General features: G+C 27.1%; 1 protein-coding gene across 1 annotated transcript; it reads left to right on the plus strand.

Annotated features, from left to right (window-relative positions):
• Positions 1-7,006: 7,006 nt before the first annotated feature.
• Positions 7,007-16,323, plus strand: LOC112707594 (protein NRT1/ PTR FAMILY 5.4). Its single transcript, XM_025759394.3, has 5 exons — positions 7,007-7,303; positions 8,009-8,226; positions 11,797-12,039; positions 14,003-14,283; positions 15,188-16,323. Exons 1-5 carry the CDS (start codon positions 7,216-7,218, stop codon positions 16,068-16,070), a joined length of 1,713 nt encoding a protein of 570 aa, XP_025615179.1. The 5' UTR covers positions 7,007-7,215; the 3' UTR covers positions 16,071-16,323.

Genomic DNA, 16,323 nt, shown 5'->3' on the forward strand with positions numbered 1-16,323 from the left:
CGTTTTGTGTTGCTGTTGTCTTTTATGTGTTGTACTGCCCCTCATGGTGCTGTTGTTGGCATAACGTTGTGTCGAAAGGGCACCATTCGGTGCTGTGTAAAAGAGATTTTGAGAAAAATAGATTTCTTTGAATTTAGTACCTGTGACACGACTTCTTTTGAAATGATGTCCGAATTGAGTGGTGACAGCCTTTTTGTATTTGTCTTTGTAGGTGTAGCTTTTATGTCTGGCCGTGTCATTAAGGTCATGTCGACCAAGGTTCTCCCTAATCTCCATACCTGGGTAGATAGTGTTGTTCTCTGTTGTGTTTCTGTTGCCAATAGCGAGTACAGTGAGACTTTCCATAGGCATTATAGCATTTGTGAGAATAGGGAGGCTGAGAGGAACTATGTGTTAGAACCGTCTGATCCTAAGGAGAGAGTGTGTTTTCCTCTTTTAGGGGAATCTGAACGACCCTTTTTCTATGCTTACGATTGTTTATTCACTATGTTGAATGTCCGACTTTCATTTACTGCCTTTGAAACAGAAGTTCTTAGGTCTTGTAACATTACCCCTAGCCAATTACACCCTAATTCTTGGGCTTTTATGAAAATGTACGAGCTAGTATGTTGGGAGTTGAATGTAGATCCTTCTCTAAAAGGTTGCTTCTATCTTTTCGTTGCAACGAAGCCTTACAGTTCCACTAACAAGTCGGGATGGATATCCTTCCGAGCCGTACAAGGTCGGAAGATTTTTTTCATTTTCAATGAATCTTTTCACGATTTTAAAAATAATTTTTTCAAAGTTCGAGCTGCTGTTGATACCCAAACTTTCTTTCTTTCCGAGAACCGAGAGTCCCCTTTTTTTCCCTTGTATTGACAAGAGTCTGTTGTAACTCTTAAGATCGACCTGTCGAAGTTAGATGATCTGGAGAGGGGGTGGTAGACTTTTTGTTGAATGCCTGTGGTCAACCTCCTCATTTGGATACAAAAAGAATTCTACGAGATCCTGACTTTTTGAGACCTGAGTTCAGTAACTCCTTTTCCTTATCTTTTGTATTTCAATATATATATTCTGTTCTTTCTGGGTCTATGTTATTTTGTTTTCAGAGAATATGGCCCCAAAGTCAGCTATGAGGGTTCTTCAAAACACCAAGAAGAATTTCATGGCTCGTAACCTTGAACAACAAAGAGAGACCGAAGCTGGGTCATCTGTCCGATCTTCTTCCAGGAAGAGGTCGGGATATGATGTTGCTGATCCGAAGGTCATTATTCCGACTCCTCTTTCCTGTCTCATTTACTCAGAGTCCACCCCTCGTGTTGAAACTAAATTTTTGGTATATTTGATGGTGTTGTAAAGAATTGGGTGATTGAATTAACTATATGTGTGTATTTAATTGTGAGTTTAATATTAATGATGATATAGTTATAGTTGTCGCTGGTTGTATTGTGATTGTAAGTGATGAATATGGAATTGTTTGTTAAAAAGGAAATATGAATTAAGTCTAAATTGAGGGCTGGTTTGGATTGAGATAAGTTGAGAAGTTATGAAAGTGAGCGAGTCCGCAAGGATGGTAAAATCCAAATTTTAAGAGGAGATACTGCCCAATTTTTTGTAAAAATAACCGAAACGTGGTTTGGTTTCGAAAATCTGACTTATGTGAAAAATATTTTATTTACATATTTACTCATATTGAGAAACAGGTTTTGTATTAAAAAATTGTTTTATTAGTAATAAATTGAAAGTTAGAAAAGATTTTGCCATTGGAACTAGTTGGATTTTCAGATTTATAAATGGTTTGGATATTGGACTTGGCTTGCTGATTTATCATAACTAATCTGTGAGAATTGAAAATAGGCTTATATGACTGAATTTGATTCATTTGAATTATCAAAAATGTTTTCTGAGAACTGGAAATGGTTTGGTTGAAACCTTCAAAGGGTGACAATGCTCAAATTTTAGAGAAAATGCTGCAAAAAATTTTATAACATTTCGAGGCTTTGCTTAAAGCATTATTCAAGGAAAACTTGATTTAAGACTTATTCTATTTTGTTTTCAGTTTTTCAAGGAAAGTATTATGTTCTAAGTTTACCCTATTGAGAAAAGATTCATGTTTTAAGTGATTATTTGAGTTCGATTGATTAAGAAAATGAACTTTTATTAAATGTTTTGGGTTATTATAGGTGAATGAATGTATGGTGATTCGGAGGTGTGAATAATAATAAAGTGATGCGAAAGTATGTATAGTTACGGGGTGATGCGGAGGTATGAGTTTGTAATTGGTGAAGTGGAGGTATAATGAAAAGAAAGAAAACGAAAAGTCATGAGTGAAATAAATAATTGAAATAGATTATGATTCATGAAAATGAAATGTGAATGGGCCTTCGCCAAATTGCTAATACGAAAGGATCCACCTAACTGATAGCCTGATATTGCTAATGCGGGAATATTCGTCTAACTGATAGCACTGTTTCTTACTATGATGCACATTAAGATATTATTATGATGAGGCCTAATTGACACGGATAACTGTGATGCCAAGGTGTCTAATTGACACAGTAAAGAAACCATAGTCGGAGTTCGCCCCGAGTAATGTCGGGTTGTATGTAGACAACCGACGCATGAACTCATGGCCTACTTAGGAAAGACATGCATCATATTGTTTGAGCATTTGCATTTGAATGTATTTTGATTGTTATATTTTCTCTGTGATTGTGCTGATTATTCTATTCTGCCTTGCTTGTGTGCTTAATTGGCTAAATTGTTGCTGCGAACTTAGTAGTATGATTTAAAGAAAGGTCTTTAGACGGCTTTAGATAAGACTTAGGAAGAATTTTAAGGATTTAATAAAGAAAACTGTTTTTGGGATATGAGATAATTATTTGTATTTTATTCTGTATTTTTATGGCATTCACTTTCCTTACTGAGAACATGCAAGGACGACTTTCTCATTCCCCTACAGATCTTTTGTTTAAGCAACAGGATACATCAAAGGTGATAGAACAAAACATATTTCTCCGAAATTCTTCTTCACTCGTGACCCTAAAAATCAATGAACAATTGATGTCCAACAGATCCACTCAAACAATAATCTGGCAGATTTATTTACAAAATCACTTCAAAAATCCTCCTTTGAAAAAATAGTACATTAATTGGGATGTGCCGATTTTGAGATATTAAATGATGTCGACAAGAGAAAGAGACTGTACTCTTTTTTTCTTGGTCAGATTTTTTTTCATTGAATTTTTTTGACAAGATTTTTAATGAGGTAATCTCCACTACAAATAATATTGTACTCTTTTTTCTTCACTAAATTTTTTTTCATTAAATTTTTCTTTAATAAAATTTTAATAAAGCATATTCATAATAATCATCCAAGGGAGTGTTATAATATAAATTACCACTGACCTTTCATCCAATTAAAAATATTTGGACGGTACAAATATTTAATGATAAAGGGTGCCATCCTTTTTAAAACTTAAAAAAGTTAATCTTACACAAATATAAATAGAAGGCGTAATAAGAAGCAATATACACATAGTAATAACATATATATATATATATATATATATATATATATATATATATATATAGTGAATATATGAATCATTTCTATTATATTGAAATAATAGTATGAGTAAATATTGATAGTAACATTTTTTATTTATATTTTTTATTTTAAATTTATTTTTTCTTCTTTATTTATTTATTCTACAATAAATATAAAATTGTCAACAAAATTGTTTTACCAATGGTAACTAGCGTTTGAAAATGGGTCAAAATTACCAAGCGAAACATAACAGCCGGACGTGGCCCTTGGTCGTCAATAAAATAGATTATTAACAAGGTAATGTCCTGTTTGATCTTTGAAAATTTTAAGTACTCACTAAAATAGTTTATAATTTTTAAAAATGATCAAATTGGTCTCTAAATATACATATGGTAAATCTCTATTTATTTCTAATCTAATTATTATTGACACAACGTTAACATAAAATATTGCAAATGTGACATCTTCAACCATAAAATGACATGGTTAAGACTTTAGTATATCAGCAGTTCAGCACTCTATTAATGATAATTAAATTAAGGACGAATGAAGATTCACGATTTGTAAATTAAGAATCAAATTAGACATTACCTCAAATATCATTAGTCTTAAATATATATATATATTTTTCTTTTTTTAACATAATTAATAATAGTTGCTTCATTCACATTAGATTTTATTTGAGTGTTATTAAATTGTTAGAAAAAATAAATTTTTTTTAGTGTGACAATTTTTTTTGTAATAAAAATAAAAGCATTAGAAAAATATAAAAATATTTTTTTTAGAAGTTATAATTTACATATTGTAAAAAAATATTTTAAAAAAGATGTTTTTAACATAATAAATATATAAAAAAAATTTATATTGTTATACCCAAATATAATTATTAAAATAATTTACATGGCTAAAATAAATAAGATGAATATTATGCAAATATTCTAAATTAAAAATGGTCACACGCTTTATTCTAAACAACTATATATAAATTGAATTGATTAAATTCGATTTACAGAATAAAAAAAAATCAAAGTAAATTATACTAAAAAAAATCGATTTAATATAATGCTAAAATAATTCCAAACAAATAGCTAAAATTATTCTTTTTATGTAAATCGAATATGAGTAAATATGATTTACATCTTCATGTATTTAATTTAATTCAATTCACTTGAATGACACCATTTATATAAATTGATGCTTATCAATTCGATTTGTTATTGAACTATTTTATTAATGGTCGAAAGAACGAACGATAATGTGAAGGTGTGCTAATGGAAGTGAAAGTTGTTGAAGTATTAGGATAAGAAAGATAATAAAAGGGGTAAGTTAGTAATTGGATAGTATTATTAAATTTTAGAAAAAATTTATTCCTCTCTTCTGAAAAATATTAAAATAATATATTTTTTATTTATAAAATATATTTTTTTATAATTTTAAAAAAATTATCTTTAATTTATTTTAAATTTTTTGTGTTAACTAATGTTAACTTTATAAATTAAAAAAATAAATTATTTTTTATAAAAACACCCTTTAGTAAAAATTTAATTTTTTTGAAATTAAATTTTATTTATTAAAATATTCTTTAACAAATTATTTTTCTATTAATTAAATTATATTTTTATCAAAATATTCTTTTAAAAATCTTTTAATGACTAAAGAGGAGGTTTTTTAAAAGTTATAATAGAGGAGAGTGTATATTTTACAAATAGAAAAAAAAGTGTTATTTTTGCATTTTTCAAAAAAAAAGAGTAAATTTTCTCTAAATTTTAATAATTGGATACTATTGTTAAAAAAAAATATTTTTATAGATACAAAATTAATTTAATTTTTTTATAGTTAATTTTATCAGTATCTAAATTTTAATGTTAGAAAAAAATTATTTATTTTTAAAAAAATAAATTAAAATATTATCAAAATAAATTTATATAAATTATAATAAATTATATAATAATTAAATATATAATTAAACCAATTAGTTGATATAATTAATTTATTATAATAAATTATATTTAATAGATTAAAAAAATAAATTAAAAGATACCTTTATAAATATGCTACATCAACTTTATCATTAAGTCTAAAAATTTAATTTTTATATAATAAAATGGACAATATCTAAACAAATTAACATTTTAATGTACAAAAAAGACAATTAATTAAGAGATTTTGTTAAGAATACTTGTTAGGAAGGTCATAAATAAAAAAGTGGGTCAAAACATTTCAATTAATAATTATGTCTAAATCTGGTAAATACCTAAATTGATTCTCAACAAATTTTATATCTAACACTTTTTTTTATCTTAAAAATTCTCAAGAAAAATTAATTCTTTCGTAAGAGAAATTAATTTGTCTTATAATGATTATTTTTAAAAACTAAATTATTAATAAATTTGTTAAATTTTATTTGTCTATCATATATATTAATTAAAATGACTAAAAACAAAAGAATAATTCATCTGTATCACTAGAATAATTCTAAAACAACTTTCAAAATATAACAAATTTATTAGAGACTAATAGGACTGGAAGTGAGTCGATCTAGACCAAGCTCAAGTTCGACTCACAAAAATTGAGCTTGGTTCACAGCTCAACTTATTAACAATCGAGCATGTTTTTTAAGATTAACTTGATTTACTGAAAGTTCATAAATCAACTCAAGCTCACAAACTAACTTAAATAATAAAATCATAAATTTATAATTTTATATCAATAATTATAATTTATATATATTAAAAAATATTAATTTTATATATTGTATATATATTAATTATGAATTTTTTATTTACGTCCACGTCAAAATTATATAAAAATAATTATAAAATTTTAAATAAGAATATTAATATATATATATATATAATTATATATTACTATTTTATATATATAATATTAAAAGTATAAACTATATATATATATAATCGAGTTAACTCACGAATTAATAAACTAAGCTTATCAAAATTTAAACTCGACTCATTTAATTTATGAGCTCAATTCTAGATTTAAGTTTGACTTATTAGCTCATGAGTTCAGCTTATCGGACTATTAACTAGTCAAACTCAAATTCAAACTCAAATTGGTTCGTGATATTAAATTTAAAATGCTAGGACACTTTAGACAAGGGCGAAACTACCTATAAAGAAAGGAGGGCAATCGCTCCCGTAATTTTAATTTTTTACATATAAATTATATGTAAATTTCAGTTTAATTCCTTTAAAATTTTATTTTAATCTTATTTTATTATATAAATATTTTTAGGCCCCTCTAATATTTTATCTAGTTCCGCTATGACTTTAGATATTTACTTTGTAAATGTTGTAAGATTTTTTATGCGTTTAAATATATTAGACGAACTAAAACATTTTAAATTTATTCTCATAACTAAATTAAGAACGAATTAAAGCAGTAAACGTTTATCATTTATGGCATGTTCCGTGGTAAACCCTGGCACTACTACTAGCAACCAATCTCCTTTTACTTTTCGTTTGGTCCAAATTTATTAATTATTAGCGCAGTTGGCACTCGGCACACAAAATCCAAAAACAAAAGTCACTCAGTGACTCACTAGTGATAGATTCGTGGCTATATAGGAGCACCAAATCCTCCCTCAAAGCGTCTGAAAACTTGATTCGCCCAAAACACTAAGAAAGTTACCATCCCTAATAACCTTTGCTTTATAGCTTCCAACTACCATGGCAGATAGCCCCAGCAGCAAGAGCAACTCCCTCATCTTTCACCACACTAAGAAAGGTGGTTGGCATGCTGCCATCTACATTATATGTGAGTTTTCCAATTCTTCAATTCCATTTATAATTGTCCTTTCTCCCAATAATACCCCCTATTTCTCTCTCTTCTCTTCTTCACTCCATTTCATTCATTTTGGGGATCTCACCCATTCTTTTAAACAACCTACACCCTCCCCCCACCACCAAAAAAATAATAACAAAAATAGATAAATAAGCACTGACATCAACGTATTTGCAATGAGAATCAACAATATATAGAATAAATCAATAAACAATTAAAACAATCGATAACTTAAATGAACATTGAAAAGGGGTAAAACAGGAAAATAAAAAAAATTAGAAAATAGAGATGCTGATGAGAGAGATGGCAGCGACACGGCGGCGGTGGCGATGGAGGGAGAACGACGAGAGAGAAACCACGGCCGCCATGCAATTCATCTTCTTCATTCCATTGCAGTGGCGATCTATCACTTTCCCCCTATGAGAGATCTACGAGAGAGATGCTTTTTTTTCTGAGAGAGAGAGAGAGAGAGAGAGAGAGAGAGATTTGTGATGGTGCTTCGTGTTGGGTGTGAGAGTGTGAGCTGACAGCTGATCCAGCCAGAAGAGAGCGAAGAAAATAAATAAATAAAAAATAGTTTATATTTTTAATGAATGAAAAATTTACAATAATAATAATAATAATAATAATAATAATATCCTAGTTTTATGCGATGATGATTATTTATATGTTTCACAGTCGTGGAATTTGCGGAGAGATTTGCATACCAAGGTTTGGCGAGCAATCTTATCACATATCTCACAAATGTTTTGAACGAACCAATAACAACCGCCGCAAAAAATGTCAACACTTGGATTGGTGTTTCCTCGCTCTTCCCTTTGCTTGGTGGCTTCATTGCTGATTCCTGTCTCGGTCGCTTCAGGACCATTCTCTTATCTTCACTTATTTATCTCCTGGTAAATTCTCCATAAAATTATCATTGTTACTACTAGTGTATCACGACTATTAATTCATTCTTTTATTTATTAAATGTGTATTTAAATAATAAAAATTAAGTTATTAAAGATGATAAGTAATTTTATCAATTATATATAATAAAAGATATTTTTAAACACCCAATCCTTCCAATATCTCATTTTATATAGTATAGATTTTCATTATTAATGATGTTAAGGTTTAATTATTATGAATTTTAATAAGAACATATATTAAACTATTATTATAATTCTTTCGTTTTTAATTTTTACTTTAATTTATATATTAAAAAATTAAAAAATTATTTTTTCATAAAAACTTTTTAATTAAGAACCTTAACATATTTTTAAGAGTAATTTCAATTTTATTTTTAGTATTTATAGAATTATATGTCATAAATAGTAGTTTGATACTAAATATAAAATTCGTTATTTCAATATTCAGTTTACATTTAATTTAAATTTTATATATTTTTTAATTATTTTATCAAAATAATTATATAAATAATAAAATTTTATTAATTTTTTATTAAAAATGATATTATCTCTCTAGAATATAATCAATTTTATTTTATTTATTTATTTCAATGCAAATTTTAAGTTTAAATCAATTTTTTTTTCGCAAATATGAAAAGTGATAGTTCACAAATATTCTATTGAAGTTGCAGTTCCAATACACATTAACTCCCGTCAAAATATACGTATTCCATAATTGTTATGTTGTTTCACTTGTTTGGTAGTATTAAATTAGGGTTTAGTTAATATGTATATGATAAATTTATCATTAATAAAATTTTTAAATATTTTTATTTAATAAATATAAAATAAATATTTAAAAAATTTAAATTTTTTATATTTAAAAAATTTTAATTTATAATCTTAACCTATTTCTTTAAAAATCCAATAATAATGTGTTTCCTTGGTTTCTTGATTCTTGGCTTCTTGCACGAAATCTAATGCGATCGGTGGTATGTGATATAACAAAAATTTATGAGGAGTATTAGAAGGCAAATTGATTTTGTGATTTATAATTATTAATTAATTATTATTAATATTTTTAATAATATAAAATTATTTATTTTTTATTTTTTAATTAAATATTAACTAAATTTTAATAAAAGTGTTAATGTTAAACTTTCTCATAATGTATTAGTCATATGTATTGGGTCTAGCAAGCTGTACGAACCATCAATATCACAATAAATTGCTTTGAATATTTTCCACAATAAAATCATGAAAATTTTTATAACCACTATTTAATTCAGATTTTTTTATCTAAAAATATAAAATAAAATAAATTGTTTACGCTTTTCCCTTTAAAATCTTGAAATATTAATTACGAAAAAATTTGGTCACCGAAAAATTAGGGAAAAAATTTTATGTTATAGTAATTGGTTTCAATGAAATTCCAATTTTTTTTATCTATTTAAAACTCTTCAAGTTGACTTGTTTGAAATGGTTTTTCATATGATGGAGAATCACTCAGAAAGCTTATTTATCTTTTCAAAATATAGAAATAAAAAATATTCTGTTAAACCGATTAGAAAAAGTTAAACTATGAATTTTTTTGGGTGTTAATCTTAAATATGACAGCGTTTGATTTAGAATATAGAAATTAAACCTTTCAATTTCTAAAATGTATATAAATTGGACTATTTAATTTTTGCAGTACAAAAATCAAGTTTTTTATTTTTAAAATTGGATTGTTTAATTTTTATTTTAAAAAAATAAAAAATTTAAAATAAAAAAATCAGAATTTTTAATTTGTGTATTTTTCATAATTTTAAAAATATCAAAAATTATAATATTTAAATATATTACTCCAAAAAAAAAAATCAGCCGTGAAAGGACTCGTACATAAAGTGTATGATTCCAATATTCCCATTATAAGATTTGCACATTTTCTTTGGTAGGATTTTTGTCCACATTATACATTAGTCAGCCCATGCAACATGCATGCGCTTACCTGTTACAGTTATGTGAAAGTACCCACAATTGTAGAAGTGAAATTTAATTAAATTTAATAAATCGTATTTTTTATGAGAAACTGACATTTTCATTTTATCTAAATGATATTATATTTTTTCTATTTAAAAAATAATATATATTTCAATTTGTTTAACCAAAATACTATTTAATAATGGAAAAGTCTAGAGGCCAGCATTTTTTTAACGATTTGGCCAGCACTTAACCATAAAAAAAAAGTGAGTGATCTTCTATCATTGGATGTAATCTCACACTATTAAAAACACTATTGATGGCCAATTAATGATTACAAAACACAAAATTTGCTGCCCCTAATACTCCTCAATAATAATTATTATAATTATATGTAAATTAATAATAATTATTTAGTTGATTCAAACAATAATACTATAAGTTATATATTTATTATTGTAAAAAATTTTATTTAATTTTAATATTTATCGCATTATAAAATATTTTAACTTGTTATAAAATTATTTTATTTAAACTTTTTATATATCTCATGATTAATAATAAAACATTAAAAATAAATAAAATTTGTTACATTAAAAATACATTACTAATATATATATATATATAGGAAAAGTATAAGGAACCAAAAGCTTATCAGCCAAAAATTAAACAAAACTATATTAATTTATATCAATAATTAATTAATTTTAAATTTTTTAAATTCCAAATTTAAAAAATTTTAAATTGATTAAGTAAACCTAATTAAAACCTTCCTCTTTTTTCTCACATTAATATATCTACTTCTAACAATCACAAATTCAAAAAATATACAAAAGAACATCCATTTAATGTGAAAAAGAAACATTCTAATACTTAATAGAAGAAACATCCATATATATTAACTCGTAAAAATTTTGAATTCATCCAAAAATATTTGGCTGGGTTTTGGCTGATATACTTTTGGTTCCCTAGCTTTACTCATATATATATGCATAATTATAATAACTATTAAATGGTATTTTGGTTGAATGGATTAAAGTATATATATATTTAAAATTTTACAGGAGATGAAAGTATATATTTTATAAATAAATAAGAGAGAAGTATTACTTAATTAGATATTTTGTAGAAAAACAAAATATAATTTATTTTTAAAAAAATGCACCACTTCTCATCTTTTATTTATTTATTCTTGAATTTTGGTAGGTTGTCAATAATTTTTTGTCAACATTCATAGAATGGTCTCAAACACTAATAATGCCACATGCAACTCTCAAACAGAAAAATCAATATCAAAAAAAGAAGTATGCGGTAAAATTTTGAGTAGTAATATATTGTTTATTTTGATTCAAAGTTATACAGGAACGCAAAATTATATGCAGATTCTATGAAACATGAGAAGTTTGCAAATTATGTTGTATTAATTTATATGTATATGTATGCAGGAAAATTATATTAATTTATATGCATATGTATTTTAATTTATATGTATATACGTATGTATGAAAATATATTGGTGGAAAAAATAATATTTCTGTTAATGTTATTATCAGAGTGATTTTTTTTCTTTTCTATTTTGAAAAGGACTGTGACATCATATTTAACACAATACAGGGGATGATTTTCTTGACACTATCAGTGTCGGTAGTTAAACACACAACGCTATTCTTCTTGGCGCTGTACGTGTTGTCGATCGGCGACGGAGGGCACAAGCCGTGCGTCCAAACCTTCGCCGCCGATCAATTCGACGAGGACACGCCGGAGGAGAAGGAAGCCAAAAGTTCCTTCTTCAATTGGTGGTACTTGGGCATTGTTGCTGGTTCTGCTGCTGCAGTTTTTGTAGTCATATATCTTCAGGTAATTATGCTAATTAACCACATTCTTAAGAGTATTATTTTTTTATATATTAATTGATATTGAAAATTATTAGAAGAGCATTTTCTTATAAAACAAATTTATTTGTAAATAATAAAAGAATTTAATTTTAATATACACTGTAAAATTATTTTATATATACATCTAATTACATAAAATTACATTAGTGAAATAAATACTTTTTATATTAATTATATAAAATATTTTATACTATTAGTACATACAAATTAAACTCCTGATAAAATATAAAGTAAAAGTTTTCGACGGCAGTATAAAAATTGTTGCATAAACCAATAATATGAAAAATATAGTAATATATATGATGAATGTTACCTACTTTTAATATTGTGTCTAATTTATCCAAAAAAAACAAATAGATAATTTTAAATTTTAAATTTTTTATTTTAAAAATAAGTTAGATAATTTAAATATCACCATAAAAAAATACCATAGAATTCGCTAATACAGTGGGTGATGATGATCTCATACAAGGAGAAACTTATGGACTACAAACATTTCGTTTTTTAGGAGCAAATTTCACCAACATAAACAGATAGGAATAATATATTAGTTTAATTATTCTGTTAGTCTTTATAATTTCACAAAATTTTTTATTATATTCCTATAATTTTTATTTTTAGTTAAGTTCTTATACTAATTTTTTTTAATTAGGTCTCTTTTAGTAATAATGAGCTTAATTATATAGGGACCTAATTAAAAAAATTAGTGTAAAAATTTAAATAAAAAAAAATGTAAAAACTCAAAAATTGATACAAAAATTCAATTAAAAAAAATACAAAAATCTAATTAAAAATTTTACGAAACTATATAAGAACCATCAGAGCAAGTATACCTAATATATTCTTCATGGTGGTCTTAATGCATCATATGTGGGCACATTAGGCGAAAGGAATTATCTGCTGTAAAAGTGAGCCAAGAGGATCATTATTCACTTATTTATTTATTTTAATATTTTACAGAAAAAAACAGTTGCTAAAATATAATTAAATAAGATGCTAATTGTGACATGTCAACATTATAAAAGATTAAGTCTTATACTATTATCTAATAACATAATACTGAGTGAACAAATTATTTTAATACCTAAGTTTAACCAATTTTTTTTCTTTTTATCTGATGTTCTTTTTTCTTCTTTTTTAACTGATTTTTACTATACTATTAAATTATTAGACTAACTTAATTAAATTTTTTATTATCAAAATAATTTGGTCATATAAAATTACCATATCTTTATTATGAGATTTTTAAAGCATTCAAGTGTCAACTAAATATTTTTGTAAAGATATTATTAAAATTTGTATTTTGTTATTTTCCCAAGTCTGAATCTTATTACCATATCGGCCCAAAGTTTGTGGCTACCCTTCCAACATTATTGGTTTTGGTATCATCCTTACAACCCAAACTTAAGATCACATACAAAACGAAATCTAATGGGCTATACATTGTTAGATCAGCTCAATGTTAAAAAAAAAAAAAAAAAACTATTTTGACAATTCTCTGAAACAATTTTAACTAACGATGAACTACCAAAAAAAAAAACACTAACGATTTCCTTTTTTGTAACAGTAAGTAAAGACTTTAATTTATATTTTTAATACAAAATTCCTTTATCTAATATATAGATCAACAACATACACACATCTGGCTACATGAATGATAATATAAATTAAAAAATATTGTAAAAATGTTAAACAAAAAAAATACTTTATCCATGTATCCATATTAATTCAAATGAGAAGTAAGCATATAAATTTCACACAATAAGGTAAAGAAAGAAAATGATGTAATTTAAAGTTTTCAAGTAAAATTAAATCACTTTCCATATAAATCACTCCTTTTTCATGACATGATCTAGCATAATCATTTTACTGAATGGGCCAATAAGATAATTCTTAATTTATTAATTTTAAATATATATGAGCAGTTCAATGTTGGATGGGGAGTAGGATTAGGAGTGCTGGTAGGAGTGCTGGCAATAGCGTTGGCACTTTTCTTGTTGGGAATCAATAGGTATAGAAAGGAAAGCCCACAAGGAAGTCCATTCACTACGATGGCCCAAGTCTTCGTGGCGGCGGTGCGCAAGTGGCGAGTGAAGGACAAGTCCGGCCACACTGATTATTACTATGGGGAGGACGAGGAGGTGCATAACCAGCTCCATGATCATCAACTCAAATTTCACGCCTTGCAGCACACTCAACACTGTAGGTAAGTGCTACTCTTCTCTATTTATAAATTCCTACAGAAGAATACCAACAAGTCTCTAAAGAAATTATAATACCGGACAAATTTTATCTTTTCCGAAGTCTTCGTTTCATTCTATCAAAGACTTATGAATTCATTGTAAAATTTCTCAAAACTAAATTGACCTGTTTTTGGAAGGAACGTTACATTAATTATCCAATCCCATTGAATATTCATTGTGTGCATTGATCGGAATTATTTGTGTTGATTTTTTTCATTCTTCGATAGTGGACGATTTATTTTGTGGTAATCTACGACGGACATTTTACTGAGTTGTTTCGGACACATTTTAGATACGACACACCTAAATATTATCACGTGTCAGCGTGTTCAATATTATTTTTAATATATATTTTTAAAATAAATTCAAATATAATATATATTATTATTTATTAAAACAAAAAATATTTTAAATACCTGATATAATTAAAATAAGACATTAAACATAATTAAAAAATTAATTTATATTTTAATATCAATAAAATATCAAAATATCATTATGATTTATCTAAAAAATACTTTATATTTTAGATGTATGCTTGTCTCATGTCTTATAAAATTTTAAAATTTGCATGTCAGCGTGTTCCGTGTTGTGTCGTGTCCCGTACCGTGTTAGTATCCGTGCATCATTGGTGGTAATACTACAATAACTAAAATAATCTTATTTAACACTACATTTATAATTTTATACATATAACATCTATAACTCCACAGTTATAATGACAATAATTAATTAATACTAAATAAAATACCATATTATTTGAGCTGATTTTCTTTTGTCTTGGAATCATTATTGTTATTTTGTTACGACACATTATCATAGAGGAAATACCCCTAAACAAAATTCTACTGTGGAAATTGTAAACAGCTTTTTGGACAAAGCAATGATCATAGATGAAGTTGATGCATCAAGCAAAACAAGAAATCCATGGAGGCTATGTTCAGTGACTCAAGTAGAAGAAGTAAAGCTTGTCCTTCGCCTAATCCCTATATGGCTAAGTTGCTTGATGTTCTGTGTTGTCCAATCTCAAATCCACACATACTTCACAAAGCAAGGAAGCACATTAGTCCGTTCCATAGGGCCCCACTTCCAAATCCCTCCGGCATCCCTCCAAGGCTTCGTCGGAGTCTTCATCCTTCTGGCCGTTCCAATCTATGACCGGATTTTCGTCCCCCTCGCCAGGAAATTCACAGGCCATCCGGCCGGTATAACGGTCTTACAAAGGATTGGAGTTGGTCTAGCCTTGTCTATTTTGACCATGGTGGTGTCAGCACTCGTGGAGACCAAAAGGGTTGGCGTGGCTAGAGACCACGGACTCATGGATGACCCCAAAGCAGTCATACCTATGAGCATTTGGTGGATGCTTCCTCAGTACATGATAACCGGCGTTTCCGACGCCTTCGCGATCGTCGGCCTGCAAGAATTGTTCTATGATCAAATGCCAGATGCAATGAGGAGTTTGGGCGCGGCCGCCTATATAAGCATAGTAGGAGTCGGAAGCTTTGTTAGCAATATAATTATAGCTATTGTGGAGGACATAAGCTCAAGAAGCGGTGAAAAATGGTTGGGTAACAATATAAACAGGGCACACCTTGATTACTATTATTGGGTCTTGGCTGGATTGAGTGTTGGGAGCTTGTGTGTGTATTTGTTGCTAGCCAAGTCTTATGTGTACAAAAAGGTGGATGAGGCTGAAAGAAGTAGCAACAATCAAGGTTTCAGATTCAACAAATACCGTCCAAGAGTCTGATCTATATGGTGTAGTTTTTCATCAATAATTAATAGCTAGTAACACCTTGGCTTTCAGTGCATGCATTGTTTCTTGTTTTATAAACTGTTTTAGGGTAGGGGTAAGGTTTGGCACATTCAATTCATTGCCTTACTTATTATGGTAACCTTAGTATTAGATATGATATCTTTGCTTTTGCAATTCTGCCCTTTGTTCATGTTTATATATGTTTAAGATAAAAGCAAATAGAATTGGCTACTGGATTCTTCTTACA

Source organism: Arachis hypogaea, chromosome 8, assembly GCF_003086295.3.
Source record: "Arachis hypogaea cultivar Tifrunner chromosome 8, arahy.Tifrunner.gnm2.J5K5, whole genome shotgun sequence".
In the NCBI taxonomy this organism is placed as follows: domain Eukaryota; kingdom Viridiplantae; phylum Streptophyta; class Magnoliopsida; order Fabales; family Fabaceae; genus Arachis; species Arachis hypogaea.

Excerpts from the sequence above, each read along its gene's own strand:
- LOC112707594 (XM_025759394.3), top strand. The coding sequence starts at position 7,216 with ATGGCAGATAGCCCCAGCAGCAAGAGCAACTCCCTCATCTTTCACCAC. Across the intron at positions 7,304-8,008 it reads TGCTGCCATCTACATTATAT|TCGTGGAATTTGCGGAGAGA; the intron begins GTGAGTTTTCCA and ends TATGTTTCACAG. Across the intron at positions 14,284-15,187 it reads CAGCACACTCAACACTGTAG|CTTTTTGGACAAAGCAATGA; the intron begins GTAAGTGCTACT and ends AATTGTAAACAG.